This window comes from Temnothorax longispinosus, chromosome 2, assembly GCF_030848805.1.
Source record: "Temnothorax longispinosus isolate EJ_2023e chromosome 2, Tlon_JGU_v1, whole genome shotgun sequence".
Lineage (NCBI taxonomy): Eukaryota > Metazoa > Arthropoda > Insecta > Hymenoptera > Formicidae > Temnothorax > Temnothorax longispinosus.
Window position 1 is genome coordinate 21,719,283 of NC_092359.1, and position 17,755 is coordinate 21,737,037.

General features: G+C 35.6%; 1 protein-coding gene and 1 long non-coding RNA gene across 6 annotated transcripts in view; one reads left to right on the forward strand and one right to left on the reverse strand.

Annotated features, from left to right (window-relative positions):
- The window catches only part of LOC139808652 (nucleolysin TIAR), a 524,179-nt gene that overhangs the window by 74,411 nt on the left and 432,013 nt on the right, over positions 1 to 17,755 (forward strand). For all 5 annotated transcript variants that reach the window (XM_071770864.1, XM_071770869.1, XM_071770867.1 and 2 more), the window contains exon 3: positions 14,166 to 14,261. In XM_071770864.1, the coding sequence (XP_071626965.1) occupies positions 14,166 to 14,261 (96 nt within the window). The remainder of the gene's footprint in view (positions 1 to 14,165; positions 14,262 to 17,755) is intronic.
- LOC139808655 (uncharacterized) overlaps positions 10,444 to 17,755 on the reverse strand; it is a 37,782-nt gene continuing 30,470 nt past the window's right edge. Inside the window, exon 3 of the long non-coding RNA XR_011730920.1 lies at positions 10,444 to 12,739. This is a non-coding gene — a long non-coding RNA (uncharacterized lncRNA). The remainder of the gene's footprint in view (positions 12,740 to 17,755) is intronic.

The following is a 17,755-nucleotide window of genomic DNA, read 5'->3' on the forward strand; positions in this document are numbered from 1 at the left end:
ATTTTGAAGTATATGTATATATTGTTCGATTATTGCGCGAAAATTGAGATGTTGTTCTTAATACAATTCTTCATTGTTGATTACATAATAAGAATAATTCATGCCTTTCTCTTTACATGCCATCAATAAATATCTTAAAGCGATAATAAAAATAAATGCCAATTTTACTAAAAGACTGTTACAATTTTTGAGATTTAATCTTTAAAAGTATGATTTTTAAATTATCTTTTTTTTATTCTTATTTTATTCTAATTATAGAAAGAATTTTACTTGTATTCGCCGCTATCGCGCATTTTGTCATTTATTAAGATAAAGACGATGGTCATATTTTAGATCTTCGATCGATAAGTTTTATCTAATCGGATTTTTAATTGTGACGATAATGTTGGTTCAGTTTGATAAGACCTTGAACTACATAGAACATCTCCTTTTAATTCAGAACTTTGATATCTAATACTGCTGTCGCGGCACCGGGATATTTCATCACTGCGGAGAACGTTATTGAAAAATTGTATATAAAATGACTCTTTTATTTCAATCAGATAGAGATTAACTTTATATGACTCTCGTGTATTAGGTTTTTATATAACACCTTTTATATGCAGGCATGGCTGGAAATCTAGAGCTAACGGCGGTTCTCAGCACGCTGCTCGGACACTCTGCGAGGTTTCCGACAAAAAGCTCATAAAAATTTAATAGATCGTTCGGCCCGAATGCAACAGCAGGCTTTTTATGGCTTATAAATGTTTCGTTTGACCGAAAACAATTTTCTCGGTCCGAAGATCACGGCATAAACTCGCTGCGGCGTTGGTCAGTTCAATATATCTTTCTAGAGACATTTACCTTTAATCTGAAAAATTCGTAAGAATACCGAATTTAAAGTTAACTTGATATTAACTATTTGAAATCCAGTTTTTAATAGCGTTAATTTTTAAATCATTCATATTGCAGTGACATGCTAAAAATACATAATTAAATAAAAATAAAATAAAATAATTTTATTTATTATTAGTATTTAAATAAAAACGAACAAAGTATTTACTTCTCTATTTTACTGATTTGTTTCAATTACATGAACTAGATGCTAATACAATTAACATTTTTAGACAAAAGTTAATAGTGTCTGTGAGATTGATTTCTGGCATATCACATTTTGCTCAGAATTTTCGAGATCACGTTAACTATTCTGCAGAGATCCCGATTAACATTCGATCGGTTATCGTCGGTACGTCGATGTGATATTCCGATTTATGTACGGTGCTGATAACAATCCAGCGGATTATTGAAACTCACACATTGATTGATCGACAGATATGATATCAGAAATTATTATATTCTTCCAAGGCAATTGTGCATATCACATTTTATAACAATGGAATAAGCATGGTTAACGAATCTTAACGATGCGACGAATTATTATAAATATAATATTTAAAAAATTAACTGCAAATATAATTGCACATAAGCGAATATTTATTTAAATCATAATGAGCTGTTAGGAGTTGACAACTTTGTGTGTTTTAAATAATTGAAGCGAATAATACGCTCAATCACTATGAAAGTGGTATGTTTATACACTTTATACTAATATTGCAAATAAGATTGGTACTGAATACTTGAAATTTTCTTCCGATATTCTAGAATTAAGTTAGCACCTTAGCATTCAGAGGCTGTTTTCACTTTTGCCATTCGCATGGAATCCGCACTCATAATCCTATTGCTTTACTTTATGAAGATATTGCGCAGATGCAAAAGGTAGAATTAGCCGCGCGAGGGCTGTAAAGGAAAGGGCGACGGAGCTCTTCTCCCTCGAACTCGATCTGGATTTACGATATTAGTTGCAACAGCACCTGAACTCGAAGCAGCCAACCTTGTTTTAAACTATCTCAGACTGGTTCCTTACTCCACGCACGCGTCGAATTGGTTTCCTTTATTTATTTCGATACTTTGTGTACTACAGTTTACGCCTAAATCTCTCGCTTCCCGATTTATATTAAGGAAATAACTTTCATCTTATTTTATATAAGTTTATATGTGATAAATATTTCATAATTTGAATAATACACATATAAATATTAACTACTATGTTGATATACATATTTCTACTTACAATTTTATTGTGCGAATAATTCTTTAGATATTTCATGTTTGTACATTCTCTCTCTCTCTCTCTCTCTCTCTCTCTCTCTCTCTCTTTCTCTTTCTCTCTTTCTCTCTCTTTCTCCCTTTTCTGCGTTACCACTAGTTTGGATAGATCGGGGCATTTATATAACATATAAAACCCCCTTGGAATAGGAAAATTTATGTACTATCAGATAGTGAAAAAGCAATATAAATGAGATTTTAAGTATACCTACCGCAAACACGTATGTATTGCATGCGAATGCGCGCGTTTGCTTTCATCTTCTCGTTTTCTTCCTTTTAAGCATATCTTCTATTTTCATCTATGAAAGAGACATAATAAATAATCTGCACATAATAAATAGCACGGACATATTCGATCGACAGAAAGTGACTACAGTATTATTTCTTCAATACGATCTCTCGACATTTTTAGAAATTAAGTCGCAAGTAGCTTTTAGAAAATTGTAATAATGGGTGTATATATATATATATATATATATATATATAACATTTCTCGATAATAACGAAATAATGGATTATTACAATGAGATGGTATTAAACGTCATAAATCAATTTCTTTACATTGTACAAAGATAATTTTATATGGATTAAATAAAAATTAAATTTATTTTGCTAATAAGTGTAAAGATAACGTTTGTTTTGCAAGTATACATTTGTAAAAGCGCGAAGTAATAAAGGGGACACATGCGTTCGAATAAAGGGGATGCGTATCAAAATACATCGCGGAGTAAATCATATCAGAATACTGAATAAATGCATAAATGAGAAAGCGTGGTTAAACGCTGAATAATTCGAGGTAATTTCGAGACGAAAAACTTTCATTTGTGTGAAAAGGCTTTTGAAAGTAAGTAAGGGCGGATTGTTGTTAGAAGCTATGGGGCAGCAGCCAAGTCGCTGCGCGCTGGTGTGAATTTCATTAAAGCAGCAAATGAATAAAGAAAGAAAGAGCGAGACAGTCCGCGAAGGGATACGAATGAATTCATAGTTTTTAATATTTGTTTATTGTACTGTCTCGACAAGAACGAAAAAGGCATGGATCAGGATATTGCAAGAGAGGTGTAAGAAACATCTTTGCTTACAGCTGCTTATTATTCAAGTTTCTCGCTAAAGGCGTCGTTCTTTCATAAGATGGAAGATTAGTACTTTTATTCCACCATAAGCGCGCAGGATGATTGCCGGTGATAAATTTCGAGAGCCCCGAGGGAATAATTAAAAGGCGCGATACGATAAACTAGAAAATATATTACGTGGTTTTAAGAAAAATACTCAATCGTCACTCATAATGTATTTTCTATGCAATCATCGATTAATTAGTATTTTCGCACAAAGAAGAAGGCGGTTGCTTTTGCCTTATTTCGAAATCGTTTATTTTCAAAGTAGTTGTTTGCAAAGAGGCAAAATTTCAAGGATATTGCCTCAGGTCAATGGCTCTCTGCATTTGAATGGATGATATAAACGATAGAAGTGATGTTGAAGGACGTGATATAGGAGCTGATGTTAAAGGACAAAGAGAGGCAAAAGGCAGCGGGAGCAGGAGACACAGGTCGGTTTTCGAGGGCCCAGCAGAATGTTGCGTCGGTACTGTCGATGAATAGAGAGGTAATGAATCGCAGTGGACACCAACATGGAAGAGGCGAGGCAATTCTAGGCATTTGGCTGGACTCTGCCTAAAAAATGCATATATATATGTGCAGATATATATATATGCGCATACGTATACTAGGATCTCGCAATTCACTTGCGATTTGTACTTCCGGCAATAGATACGATGGATAGGTGTAGGCTGAGCACAGCACACATGACACACTAAAACTATAAAATGACATTCATCTTCTTATTAGAATACTAGTGTTGATACCATATATTAAGGAATGTAGTAACTAAATGTTAGAAACATAAATATTCTTATAATGTCTTAAAAATGTCTTCTCTCTCCTTTATTTGATTTTATTTTTACACTTTGAATTTCTCTTATGATCGACCGTTCCTGTTTGTGACAGCTGTGCGCTTGAAAACATAATTTATGGGACAGAGTTGCTTGATTTATATATATTTGCCAGAAACACAAGGCTTGTATTTAGACTACCGGTGAGAGATTATGAGAAAGATCGAGAAGATTCATTATTATTAATTATATATATATTGCAATGTTTTTACATCTAATTCTCATAGCATCTTTTGTATTTGCTATATCGTCTGCTACATCGTCTCGCAATTTTAAATACTAATAAAAAAAGAAAGACGATAAAGCATTTACGACTAAAAACTATTGAAACTTGCAAACATTGATGAATCTACGGCGCGTTAATCGATACTCTTGTTGTTTTACGAATGCAGTCGAAACATTTTCTTGCTCTAAGTATCTTCTCTCTCTGCGCGTTCCGCGCTACTTATCTCGACATGGGGAGCACGATCGATCGAATTTAGGATTACAGGTACGAGGAAAATCACTTTGCAATGAGGTCGATGGAAGAGAAGCGCCTCGAGCAACCTTCCAGAAATAACCGAATCATTTAGATTTCGAGGATAGTGGAGGACGGACGGGGGATAGGGTTGTTACAGAGCTTTCCTAAGCGGCAGGAAGATGTTGCGTAGATCGACGAACGTGAAGGTGTGAGTGAAAAAAGAGTAAGAGGAAAAAACGCTGATACTTTTATCGGTACCGACAACCCTGAAGCGCTCACGATTCGATCTTTAGGGTATTTTTACTTTGATCGAGATATACGAACTTGCGTATCTATACATTATGTGTACAGTTAGGTTTTTGATTTCTGACTTTTATTTTACATAAAAGATAATTATTCTTAACGACTATCTTTATTAATAAAGAAAGAGCGAGTAAAATATTAATTTGCAAGAAGATATTATATATCTCATATCAGTCGTAGTATTTTATTTTTGGTATTATTTATTTCTTTCAATTATTTTAAGAAGGCAATTTGAATTAAAAGAATTTTTAATGAATAAAAAATGTTGCATTTTTTCTACAACATTTAAATAAGTAGTATAAGATATGTGATGTAATATTTAATAATATATCTGCTATGATATAATATATTCATCTAATATAATATATTCATCTATGTCTATTGCTTTGGAATTATTAAATCTTCGTAAATTATATATCGATCCAATCTGATTGTCGATTTTGCATAGGATTTTCATACGAGATAAACTATGAAAATTTTAATTAAATTTGTATCGGATTCGTTTAGTCGCGCGCGCGTTATGGCTGCAATAATTATATCCTTTTCTCTCCAAATATGCGATGGTTGCAGTTCGCCAACATCTCTCGCGCCCCGCGTCTTGCGGTAATCCTCGCCCTCATGCATTGCGTACATTAGTATCGTTACAACGTGATATCCAATCGTACGTGCCTAGTTTTGTGCATAAAAAGCATACAACCTCTCGCAAGCAATTACCCCGGCCACTAATTGGCATATAACGTATCGTGTCGCGTGCATTGTCTTGCGCCGTATCCAGTATATACGAAAACCGTATATGGATAGCTTGTTGCGAGCCATTACTTTGGAATTTAATTGGCGCACGTTTGCAGAGCAACATAGCACACCTCCGCTGAATCGCATAGAATGCACGATGCGATCAATACTATCAGATAAAGATACCGGTTATGACAGTAATTATCTCGTAAAACAGCATGCTTTTACATTACGCTAGTACCTTGTTATTATAGTAAAACTTGGTATTATTGTTGGGTATTGGACAACATATGTACAATTTCATTTTGATATCGATTGCAACCGCGTATGCAATTTACTTCGAAATATATATGTTTCGTCAGTATTAATTAATTATTAATTTGATTGACAATGAGCCTGTGTCAGTCAAATTTTTGCGCTTTTCATGTTTCTTTAAAAACAAAATGTCAGGGAAGATGATGTATGATAATTTTACACGTTTAACATATCTCTGTAAGCTAATAAAGCGCTTGCGACCAGAATTATTTGGACGAATTTAAAAACGAACCGAGCCTTAAAAAGGATATGTGCGTGCACTTTCCATGTAAAAGTCACGTACGTTTTATCTCGCCGCGCCGGCATACGTATTTGCACCCCTAAAACGAGATGAATGACAGGCGCTGGCAAGAGACCCATTTTAGATACAGTTCATAATGCGAGCATTTCAAACCACAGCACCGCCATTTTTTTTATTATACCTTTTTGCTCTTTTGATTCGGATGAGTCAAATGTTATGCACGAGCTCGTATCAACTACGCAGTAACACGACGTTATAAAAACCCCATAAAAGCCTGTTTCCTAGTGGGCGGTAGGTGGGCGGGCGGCAATACCCGGGAGCACATCGGTCTCGTATCCGCGGCTTAACCATCCTCAGATATTATGTATTTTTATAATATTTTACATCGGTGTGTTCTATCATGTCGTCACCGTGCACCGTGCAGGGTATCCCATGCGCGAAATGCTGATGCAGTTAAAAAGCCAGCACAAAAAAGGTAGCATGAAAATTGTATTATTTATTACAAGACATATTATTATTTATAAATATTTACAAGTTAATTATTACATTAAGAAATCAATCTCTTAAAAACGTGCACGTAGAACATGAAGCTTCACGAGTAGATATATCTCTTCAGCTTGGAAAAATGTCAAAAGTCATGATTTTCTATTCTGCAAAATTCATCGATTTCTAACGTAATAAGATTTTTTATTCTAGAACTCCAATATACTTTGCTTAGCAAGTAAAAAATCTGTTACACGTGTATTTGTTAATTTTGAGTTATATTTTAAAACAAAAGCGTAAAAAGGTTGCAGGATGATGTAATTCACGCTTTTATCGTTTACGTTACGGCTAACATAGGAGCTCTTAACAGCGCTGTGCATCGTTTTATCGTTAATGTGTTAGCTCAAGAGGTTTAATAGTAAAATTATATATTAAAAAGTATACTTTTTAAGATAAATTCTTTGTGAAACCAGAAAGTTTCTGTAAAATTTTATTTGAATAAGCAAAAATAATTTATGTTTCATAACACGCATTAAAGTATTGTACATAATTTTATGAATAAAAGAAACGCTAATATCGAGAATTTATTATGTGATTTTATATTATCATTAATACAAATTACTGATTCCAAATATTATTGCAATATTTTCACATATTTCAGATATTTAATATACGTTGAGATGCGCATAAAACTCATAATATTTGAAGTGTCCGATTTCGATATGCAGACATCATTATGTATAAAGCGTCCGTAATATCAGAATAATTTGGAGCACAAATATTTTATAGCCATGCAATTCATTTGTGAAGCCATTAAGGAAAATGTAATGTGCAGAGTCATATCAGACCTCGAATCTTTACGAGTGCGATATCCGTCGTGTCTAAATTACAACGCAACGTCGCGTAGCGCATTTCGAAACATATAAGGTATTTCCATGTTCCAGTGATAGTTATCTGGAATGTTCATGGCTATTCTATATCTATAGTCTTATTTTGAAACGATGAGCCACGAGCAATGACGATTATTAGCGGTCATTATGTGATCTTCTTGATAACGCGGTTATCTTCTGCGGAAGTAAGAGCACGAATAAACAATTCTCTGAATGGCAAATCTATTTAATCAATTTGCTTTGAACATATTTTTATCAGAATCGATAACAACGCTAATATTATAGGTCCCTTCTCCCGAAATTGTGTGCGTTTGGAATTATACATATAACAAGTAAAAAATATAATCTCTGCTCTTTAATGTCGTTAAAAGTCTTTCCAACACAAATTACGTTATATACTTTAGACATTTTTAGACTTTTGTTTTCATATGAAAGTTTCAAATATCATTATTAATAGCACAATTTCTTAATATATTTTAAGATGTCATGTTTATTACGTTTGATATTTTTAGGTATTTGTTCAGCATAGAAATGCAAAGGTTTCCGTGCGACTCTTCGCATCAAACAAAGCGATCTGCTTTAAACTCTCAACATGGGAAAAAAGTCGTGACGGGAGGGTAAGCGGACTGTTTTGCTTGCGTTCCACGGTAAGCGTCGGACATAAAAACCAGCGAAGAGGTGGAAGTTTATAGAAACGAGATCGACGAGATTCTCTAGCTTGAAGTGCGCGCGCGGGAGCATGCCGATGCTTTTGAAGGTGCGAGATAGTACAGAACGCACGGCACGGAATGGTGGATGGTGGATGGTCCCTGGGGGGGGGGGGGGGGGCGTTAGTCATAAACGACGTGAATCGGAAGAAAAACTGCTAAACGAAAATGCCTGCCCCGGAAGATCGGGACGGACGATCTAATGGGGAAAATAATGGATTTTCGGTAGTAAAGATCGCTTGGCCAGATCTCTCGGCCCGTCCACCCTTGCCCATCTTACTGTGCGATTTCACTCTTCTCGCACCTAACAGAACGCGGAACTGGGGCACACAAGTCCTATCACCGAATAAAACTTTATCTCGCATTTCGCCGACGCGGACGTGCGTCACGGTATTACAGCGAACTTTAGACTTTCGTTGATTACCAAATAAATGCTTCTTGAATTTTTTTTTCGACAATTTTGCGCAATTTATTTCCAATGGTATGTATTTAAGAGATGTACAATTTCGTTCTTGATAGAATTACACTGAAGAACCCTGATTTAGCACAGCATTTAATTTTTAATATATATTCCAATTATATTCCTCCGTTGAGTAATTTTACACTGAGTTTAACTCACAAAATGTCATACATTACATAACAATTTTTGTATTGGTTATTAATATTCAACGAGTAAATCGAAGAATCGGAAATACGATAAGGATAGGGATTACCCTATTATCCTTTGTACAGCGGCTTCCTGGTCGCTTCCGTGAGAGGAAGTTTCAGATTCACCGTCGTCCAAATTGACCGGACGGATTATCGAAGCTTCCTCCGGACTAATTGATTGTTTGCAAAATTTTATGCAGGTCTTGCGCATGGAGGGAGGATTTACTGTCCGCCGACACGCCAACTTCATCGTGTGCGTTACGTGGATTCTATGAGAGTACACGTGGCTCCGTATTTTCGACGCGCGTGTAGTCACATCTGTGGAAGGGACGAGAAAAAAAAAATAAATAAATTGTGTGGCAGTACCCCAGGCGCGTGAAAGTTTCTTTCTCGTCTAAAGGTCTCTATGGAATGTTACGTCGCGTGACGTAGTTGGCGTGGCGGTATTTTATTCTGAAATTTTCGTGTACTCTGAGGTAGCTTTTTAAGCTTGCGGCTTATGCTCCACAAAACTCGAATACCACGACGTTTAGTTTTTACCGCGATAGCGTTTCTTCTTATTTTATTCATTTCCCGCTTTTTTAGCGCCACATCCATAGCGATCTAAGTTGCAAAAAGTACATAAATTAAAAGAGATAATTACAAAAATAATAATTTGACGGTGACAAGTTTTTGCATTTAAATATTGTTTCTACAGTATTTTATTCATATTTCAAATAAAATGCAATAAAAACTATTCACTATCATACAGCAAACTAAATAATGGAATGTACATATTGATAAACAAATAAGTTAAAAGGTTACCTAAATAAATTAAAATTGGAGTAATCATTGAATAAGAAAAGTCTTAGGCATATTAAGATTATAGAACCTTGTGTAACGATTGTCTGCGATATTTCTTCTTTATTGTTGGAAATTTCGCGCTCTTCAATGCGCGCGTTTTTGATTCCGTTGCATCGGCGCATAGTTCGCCTATACAAAGCGGGGTGATATAACATGGGCATAGGGGAATACGAGAGGGAGAATACAGCAGAACGGGGAGAGGAACCCTGGTAGCGTGCAGTCTATCAGAGATTAGCGGCTCGATCCATTAGGGAGTGATTTAGCTCGACGGTCCCCGAGCACTCTCTGCCACCGTTCAGACAGCGCCATACTAGCCACGCCATGGTTCCACGCGTCACCATACCATCATCCTTAACACTAGTACAAATCTCGTATATGAACATGCATACCTGATCCAAGATCGTAGTTAGCTACATCGTTGTACGCAGCAAGCGTACGTTGCTTCATATTATAAATTCTATTCATATTCGCGTTAGAAATTTTCTAATTGAAGTGCGAGATTCAGTAGTGTTTCCCTTTTTCAGCTTAGAAGTAATAAACACCCAAAAATATTTGAGAGATAAATAAATATATATTTTTTTTATAATTATATTATTCATATTCATATTTTTATATCTTTCAAGATAATCGTTGTGTTTTGGCGTTTTCTTCGGGTTATTTATATATTAAATTAACAAAAATTCTAGAGTGGACAAAAAGAAGAAATGGGAGCAATTTATTTAAAATTTTATTTAAAAAGCCAAAATTATTTATATAATAAATGTCTCGTCTACAAAATATGAGTTGTTGAAAATAAGTTTCTTTTCTCACGTATCCTTTATTTGCGGTTGGAGAAACGCAGACGAATTCTAGCCTATGAGAACAAAGAGACATTTAGTGTATGTATCTATATCTATATATATATTAGAATAAATGGATCGAGGACGCAGAGAGGCGAAACCTCGCGATTAGGTTCCATGATGTGTCGTGCGTAATTACAATAGGCAACGCTTCTCTCTGTCCTAAATACAAACATCGAAGCTAATGCGCATTGCCGACAGGCAGATTGCCGGATCGCACCTTATACCGGTCTGTCAATATCTGTCGATATTGCTAGCCGTTAGGAGTCTGTTTGTATTTACTGCTGGTTGGACGGCCGATAGCTTGCAACAGCCAAACGAATAACAGCATAGCGCATGCTCCCAATCGAATAGGCTGATTTACACTGATCCCTGTTTAGAGATTTTTTGCAACTTTTTGATATTTAAAAATGAAACAAGGATTTTATTGTAAATGTAAATTAATTGTTGCAATAATTATTGCTAATTTTATATATCTCCTCTTTCGTTCTATTTAATAAAAAATAATAACTTGTCTATTTTATACAGCAAAGCTGAATTATGTACATTAATAATATAAAAATAGATGAAAAGATGTTAATAAAACAAAATAAATATTATAATATATTAGTTCTACTTAAAATGTAGGAAATGTGTGGAATATGTTAGAGCATGTGTGCATAATATTTTAGTAAATATTACATGTTGGGATAATTATCAAGATAAAAAAGCATTTGATTAAAATTTGATAATCTGCGATAAAATATTAATAGCATTTGAAAGCAGTGTTGCAAAATTTAAATTATTAAGTATTCTGCATTTTACTGATACTACACAAAGTATTTATAAATAATATTTTAGTACATTTCTCACGGTAAATATTTCAATAAATATTTAAAATTTTTGTCATAAGCATTATTTAGTCTATGGATATTATAGCACGAGAGAAAATTTAATTTCTGTTTCATCGATTAAGTATATAAGCGCAGGACGTAAATACAATATAACATTTTAGTTAATTATTTTCACAAACATGTACCGTTATGAATGGCAATTTGCAGCCCGCAGTGAAAAGCGTTTCATCGTGAACTGCCTACAAAGCGAATCGAGTAATCCGCAAGTTATAATAAAAAAATATATTATGCTATAGTTTGAAACAGCATTTCAACCCTCGGACAATGAAGTCGAGATAGGTAGAAATAACAGGGACATATAGAGAGGGGTACCTTTTTGAAATGCAAGCCAATTTTCATTGTCCAGATTAATGGACGACGCAAACGAATGGCGCCAAATATCGCATATTTTCCAGATAATATGCAACGCTCGTAAATAATAATAGCTCCAGGCTTTCTTATATAAAAACGATCATAGATAAAGATTATACATATATTTTATAGTACTTTTAAAAGCTTAGTATGAGAAAAAGAGATAATTGCTTTAATAAAAATTATGCTAATTGTAATATTATTCTTTATAAGATGTTGAGAAATTTGTAAAAGGGTATGTATGATAAAAAAATGTTTTTGTGCAGTTTAATATAACAAATAAATCATAAGAATCGTTACTATGCTTTTATTAAAACAGACTTTTTTCTACTTCGGTATTCACTTCTTCCATCCTTCGTTGTCTTTAACAGACAAGTATAAATGAAGACATCGTTATTAAGAAATTAAAAACTAATTGCAATCTTGTTAAACAAGTTAGCTGTAATTTCCAATCTCCCAACTTGTGAAATTGGACGTCTCGTGCTAGAATTAAGTCCAATTCGATACTGTCCGTCATGCCTCTTTCAGCATCAAACAGTTTCAAGACGTTACAGAGAGTTATAAGAAAACTTAATCGCTCCGTGTAAGCAAATACAATTTTGATGTGGCAATTTCGATGACAGAATTTTACTGTCCGCCTCGCGACCGCTAGAGTTGCCTAAGTAAATGAGATGGAAGGACAGCCAATTACCAGCGAGAGCAATTACCGAGAACAATTAACGCAAAAGTTACAATAAGTAATTAGTACCTCCGCAAGCACTTGCTTATAATTAACTTACGTGCAGCTGCGTTTTCCCATTATCACCTATTTTTCGATGTTAAGCCGGCGTTGGTTTCTGGCACGATGCTGACTACGTTGAACAGTAAAAAAAGAGAATTGAAAAAGATGAAATTCCAGACTCTCGACCGCATCGTTGTAGACTGCGGAAAAATTGCGTTCTGCCCTTTTAAACAGAAAACGTGGAAATGTTTAGTGACAATGGATAGTATTTAATTTAATATCTCTTTTCTTTAAATTGCAGCTTATAAAATTTATTAATTACCCAAAGAGACAATTTAAAAGATTGGTTTCTTCTTTTGTACAAAAGTAGAACATTTAAAAATGTAGTTAGAAAGAATATTAAGAATTACTTATAATAATAACAATAGAATTATTATACGTAGAAGAGCAATAATAATATAATCGATATACATCATATATGCATAAAGATAAATTTTGATTTAAATGAATTTAGTAAATTTTGTTTACAATTATAGAAATATCTGTGCAAAGATAAACTATCTGCCAGCGCTATTTCACATTATATATCTCACATTTATGTCTACCCTTTCTCTGTGCCTTGCAAATAAACGCAAGAGCGCTTGTGCAAGATAAGGTTTACGGTCTACATTCCGACGAGAATATATATATATCTTATCTGCAGCGCGCCTATACAGAATAGACAACAAGTTTTGTATAAAGTTAACTTACGAAATAAATTTTTATTTGGAAACTTTTCATCGCTAATCTCACCATCATTCATACTGACATAAATATAATTATACCTTGGATTTCTACTCAGGATTTATCAAAATTACCGGAAATTTTTAATACAAATTTTTAATAAAATGTAATATATTATATACAATCTTCCAGTAATAATGGATGAGAAAGGGCACAGGTTCAGATCATGTAATAAACGTTGCATTTTTTAATTGTAACTTCTGTATAACTTCTTCGATACTTGTCATCGTAATCCTTTCGTCTATTTATTGCGTAATCATGTAAAGCTGTCGCATTAATGTCATGGGTAAGACAATAAAAATTACGTAAAAAAAATAAAAAGAAGAAAGAAATAGGATTTTAGATTTGTTCATTCATGTGGCTTTAATTAACAGGATTTTACCTCTGTCCGTCATTGATATAGAAAAGTCTAACGATTTTTTTATATACTGCTGCTGAACTTTCGTCTTTCATCTGGATATTAATAAAAGTTTTTATCGTATTTTTTTGCAATGATAGTTATACTGATATATACTGCATCCTTCTATGCGCACATGTTCTTTAGTTACGGATAATATCGGCTTAAATAATTACAATCTATATTATGGTATACTATATTTCTTTTTATAAATGTTCAGAGATATACTTGAAGATACTTTATACATTAGAAGGGGGTAAAATTATTAGATGATTGGTATGGTTTATAAAAGAAATAAAACCTTGTATAACGATTAAAATAAAACGGTTACCATCTAATAAGCATAATAATTAAATATAATAACTTTTTGATATTTCCTTTTTCGTTTACTTTTTCTCTAGTATTTTTTTCATTTGTACGAATGTTATGCATGCATAAATATATAACAATACTTTAATTATTGTTTCAGCCTGGAAGTGATGCCTACGCTTTCGTGGAATTCGCGGATCACGTAACAGCTTCCGCAGCACTGACGACTCTCAATCAGCGACTTTTTCTGGAAAAGGTATGTGACATTTATTGCATTTATCCTGCAACTCTTGACAATTCTTTTAGCTGCCATTCTTCTTAGATTAGCAATTCAACTTTATTTTTTTAATTAAATATTCAGATGTTATATTGGAGTATGGCGAAAGACAAATATGCTAGTTTAGTAAAGTTTATCGAGTTACAACTTATAAATACAATTGTAAATTTACGTAGAATAGATAGACTGCGTTTGACCATGCCTTTCTCTCCCTTTTGCCGCTTTGGTCTTTCCTCTCACGTTCTCCTTCGTCTTCCTGCATCATATTCGAATTCCATGTGCAGTTAAAGTTCGCCGGTTGACGGTTACCAGTAGTTCGCGGGGAACGTCGGCGGCGGTTGCGAGTGAATCAACGATGGTAGCGCGCAAGGACAAGTCTGCGGTCGGGGGCGAAGCGGGGCCGTGCTCAAGGGGTCCGCTAGAGGTTGGGAGAAGGTATTGGGATCCGGCTGGAATAGCTAATGCTCGAATATGTCATAGTTTGGTGGGATGTGGTCAGAATTATACATGCTACACGATATATACGCCAAGTTACTTCATTCTCCTCCATTGCTCTCCTATTACCATGCACCTCCCGCCGCTTCTTCTCCTATACTCTTACCCCCGGTCTCACCGCCGTCTCTCTCGTTCCCCATCCCTACCGTACCCGCTCATCTCTACGGTCCTTCCTGACCTCGCTTCCTTCTCCCGCACGCGGTCTTCGCGACCTCCATTTCACACACCCCACCACCATCAACACCCTCCAATTCGCCATCTCACCGCGACATATATCGTAGCCCGTAACGCGGAGAGTTACTCGGTTAGTTTAGATTCGCTCAAGCAAGTTTTGATGTCGTGCACGCCTATCCGCGCGATCCTCTCCGACCGCCTATCCCCTGGCCACCGAACATTCTTCGGCAACCCTGGTGCTACCTTCCATGAGTCACTCGCTAGCGAGGTTCCTGGTAGGTTTCTCTCTCTGTCTATCTATCTATCTAGCTCTATGTTTCTCTTTCTCTCTTTCTTCCTCTCTCCCTTTCTTCCCCATTCGCTTTCTGTCCCACTTTTCCTTGAGCCTCCGTCTTCTCTAAAGAACCGTCAAGTTCGCTATTACCGCCGACACATTACTAATGCCGAACTGGTCGTAATAGATTGGATGCCTGGAACTTGGATATGCCAACTAATGTGGCAGACTAACCCCTTTCGCTCGTCATTCTCCCCTCGCTCTCTGCACCACCCACCACCCCTACGTTTCTGTGTATGTCGCACTTCAGCGAGCGTAAGTAGAGCGTGATCGTGCCGTACTAGCCAAACTTTCTTGAAAAATGGTTGCTCCTTATAGTTCCTCATTTGAGCTCGAATATACTGATTTATAGCAAGAGAAATACTCCTTTTCAAATTCCATTTAAAACTTTTTTACAAACATTGCGGATCAAAATAATATTAATGATCTAATTATTCATAAAATGCAATATAACTGAAGAATTTAACGACAATAAGTGAAGAAATTAACATGAATTAAGTAAAATATAGAATTCGCTATTCTTCCCAGCAGCGATAATCGCGGGAACAATCTCCTTTCGTGCCGAGTAGACTTCTTATTTCTCATTAGGACCTCGCGAGATTTCTGGCGTCGTTGAGAATAAAATTCTTACAAACCTCGCCAGCAACCTGGCTGAAAGGAATTCGGAAGTAAGTCGGAGCAGAAGTTCGGCCAAAAGAAGAATTTCTTATGCGCAACGGAATACCTATTCCGCATTGCGGTCCTAAGCGTGCAGCCGAGCGGCGCGATCGCTAAGGAAAGCGCGCCGGCATTTCGCTATGTAACGAGGGGAATTAACCCCCAAGTTTAAGCGCGATACAGCCGCCGACTTTACTTTACTTACCTACCCGTGTCCCACACCACTGAATTTTACACTCCCTTCTCGCCGCCGCTACCCCGCTACTGTTTCCCTCCCGTCTTCCGCAAGCCCCATACAGCCCAGTACAGTCTCTGCGTCGCTCGTTAGCTCGAATTATACTTGCACGTGACTTCGCCAGAAACGCTATACCGGACGCGATCGTGCGTGGCGAGTAATTCCCCGCCGGGGTTTATTAATATGGCGCGCCTCGTTTCTCAATCTGCAGCGTTTAATTTTCAGCCGATCCGCGCATCAGAGGGTGCTAGGTATTTCAACTGATGTGACCGTAGCGAGCCCGCGAAACAATGTAGGGGCCTTTGTGTAAACGACATTACGGTTGTGTTGTTGCAACGCGAATAGCCCGCTGTTTACCTCATTGTATTCGATTACGATGCCGGAGGTAATTAGCTCCGGCGGTAATGGTAATCGATACCGATAGTATCAATTACCTACGCGTGGGCGAAACATTTGTCTTTCTTGCTGATAATGTATCGAAACGTCGATTGCCCGGGAACTTTACACCGTAATGTACCGGCTGTAAATAGCTCCCAAGTACGAAAGTAAGGAAGATGTAAATCCTCCCCCGGCTGTTTGCAGAAACTTATTGGCTGTCACGCTGATGTTTCTAATTTTCACTCACAGCTCTGAATGATGATGCATCGTTCGTTAATGGCCTCCTATTTTTTTAACGAATTATTAGATTTCTCGTTATTATATAAAAAACGACGCGTTGTGTAAAACAGATATATTGGGTAATTGTCTTGGGTAATTTTATCCTATTGATGAAACCACTTTAAAATAGTCTATACGATGTTATATGGAAGTTTGATAGAACTAATGTGGCGATTTCGGAATAAATAATTACATGTATTCTTAACTTAGATAATCAATTGCTATTAATGGAATAAAATTTAAAATACAATATGTATTAATATTAAATAATGCTCGCATTGTTTTAATTAATTTAATTATTTTTTGCATGCATTTTTTAAAAGTACAAATTGGTTGCTGTAATTTATTTAATTAACTACAGTATACTACGATTTGGTAAATACTGGCATCAAATAACAAATAGATGGCTTCCCAATTCCATTCTGTGATGTTCACAACGTGGACGCAGATGGTAAGAAGAGGACAGTAGGTATATATGATCTCGTAACTTTAGCTTGGCTTTACTCTCCGCCTTGTTTATGGATATCATCGTTGTCTTGTTTGTGAATAATACAACGTGCTTCCTAAACGAGAAGCTTGTACACGGGTTGGTTGACAATTGCACCAATCTCTTAACAAGAGCAATCGAGGATATAGCACCGGATGCTGATATCTTCTCTAGTTTAGATACACATTCGTGGAGTGTGCGGAACATCCTAGCAACAGAAATCAATTACTGTTTCAATAAGCGTATGAAACATTAGTTTTGTAAAATTTGAACAAATAAATTTCAAAAATTTTTAATTAAACATCGTAACATTCTAACTTCATAAAAACAAAGTATTTAAAAACTTCAATATATTAATATCTTTTATTGCAATGCGATAATATTTAATTACGTAATAAAAATTTAGTAGTATTTTATTCTGTTGCTAATATTTC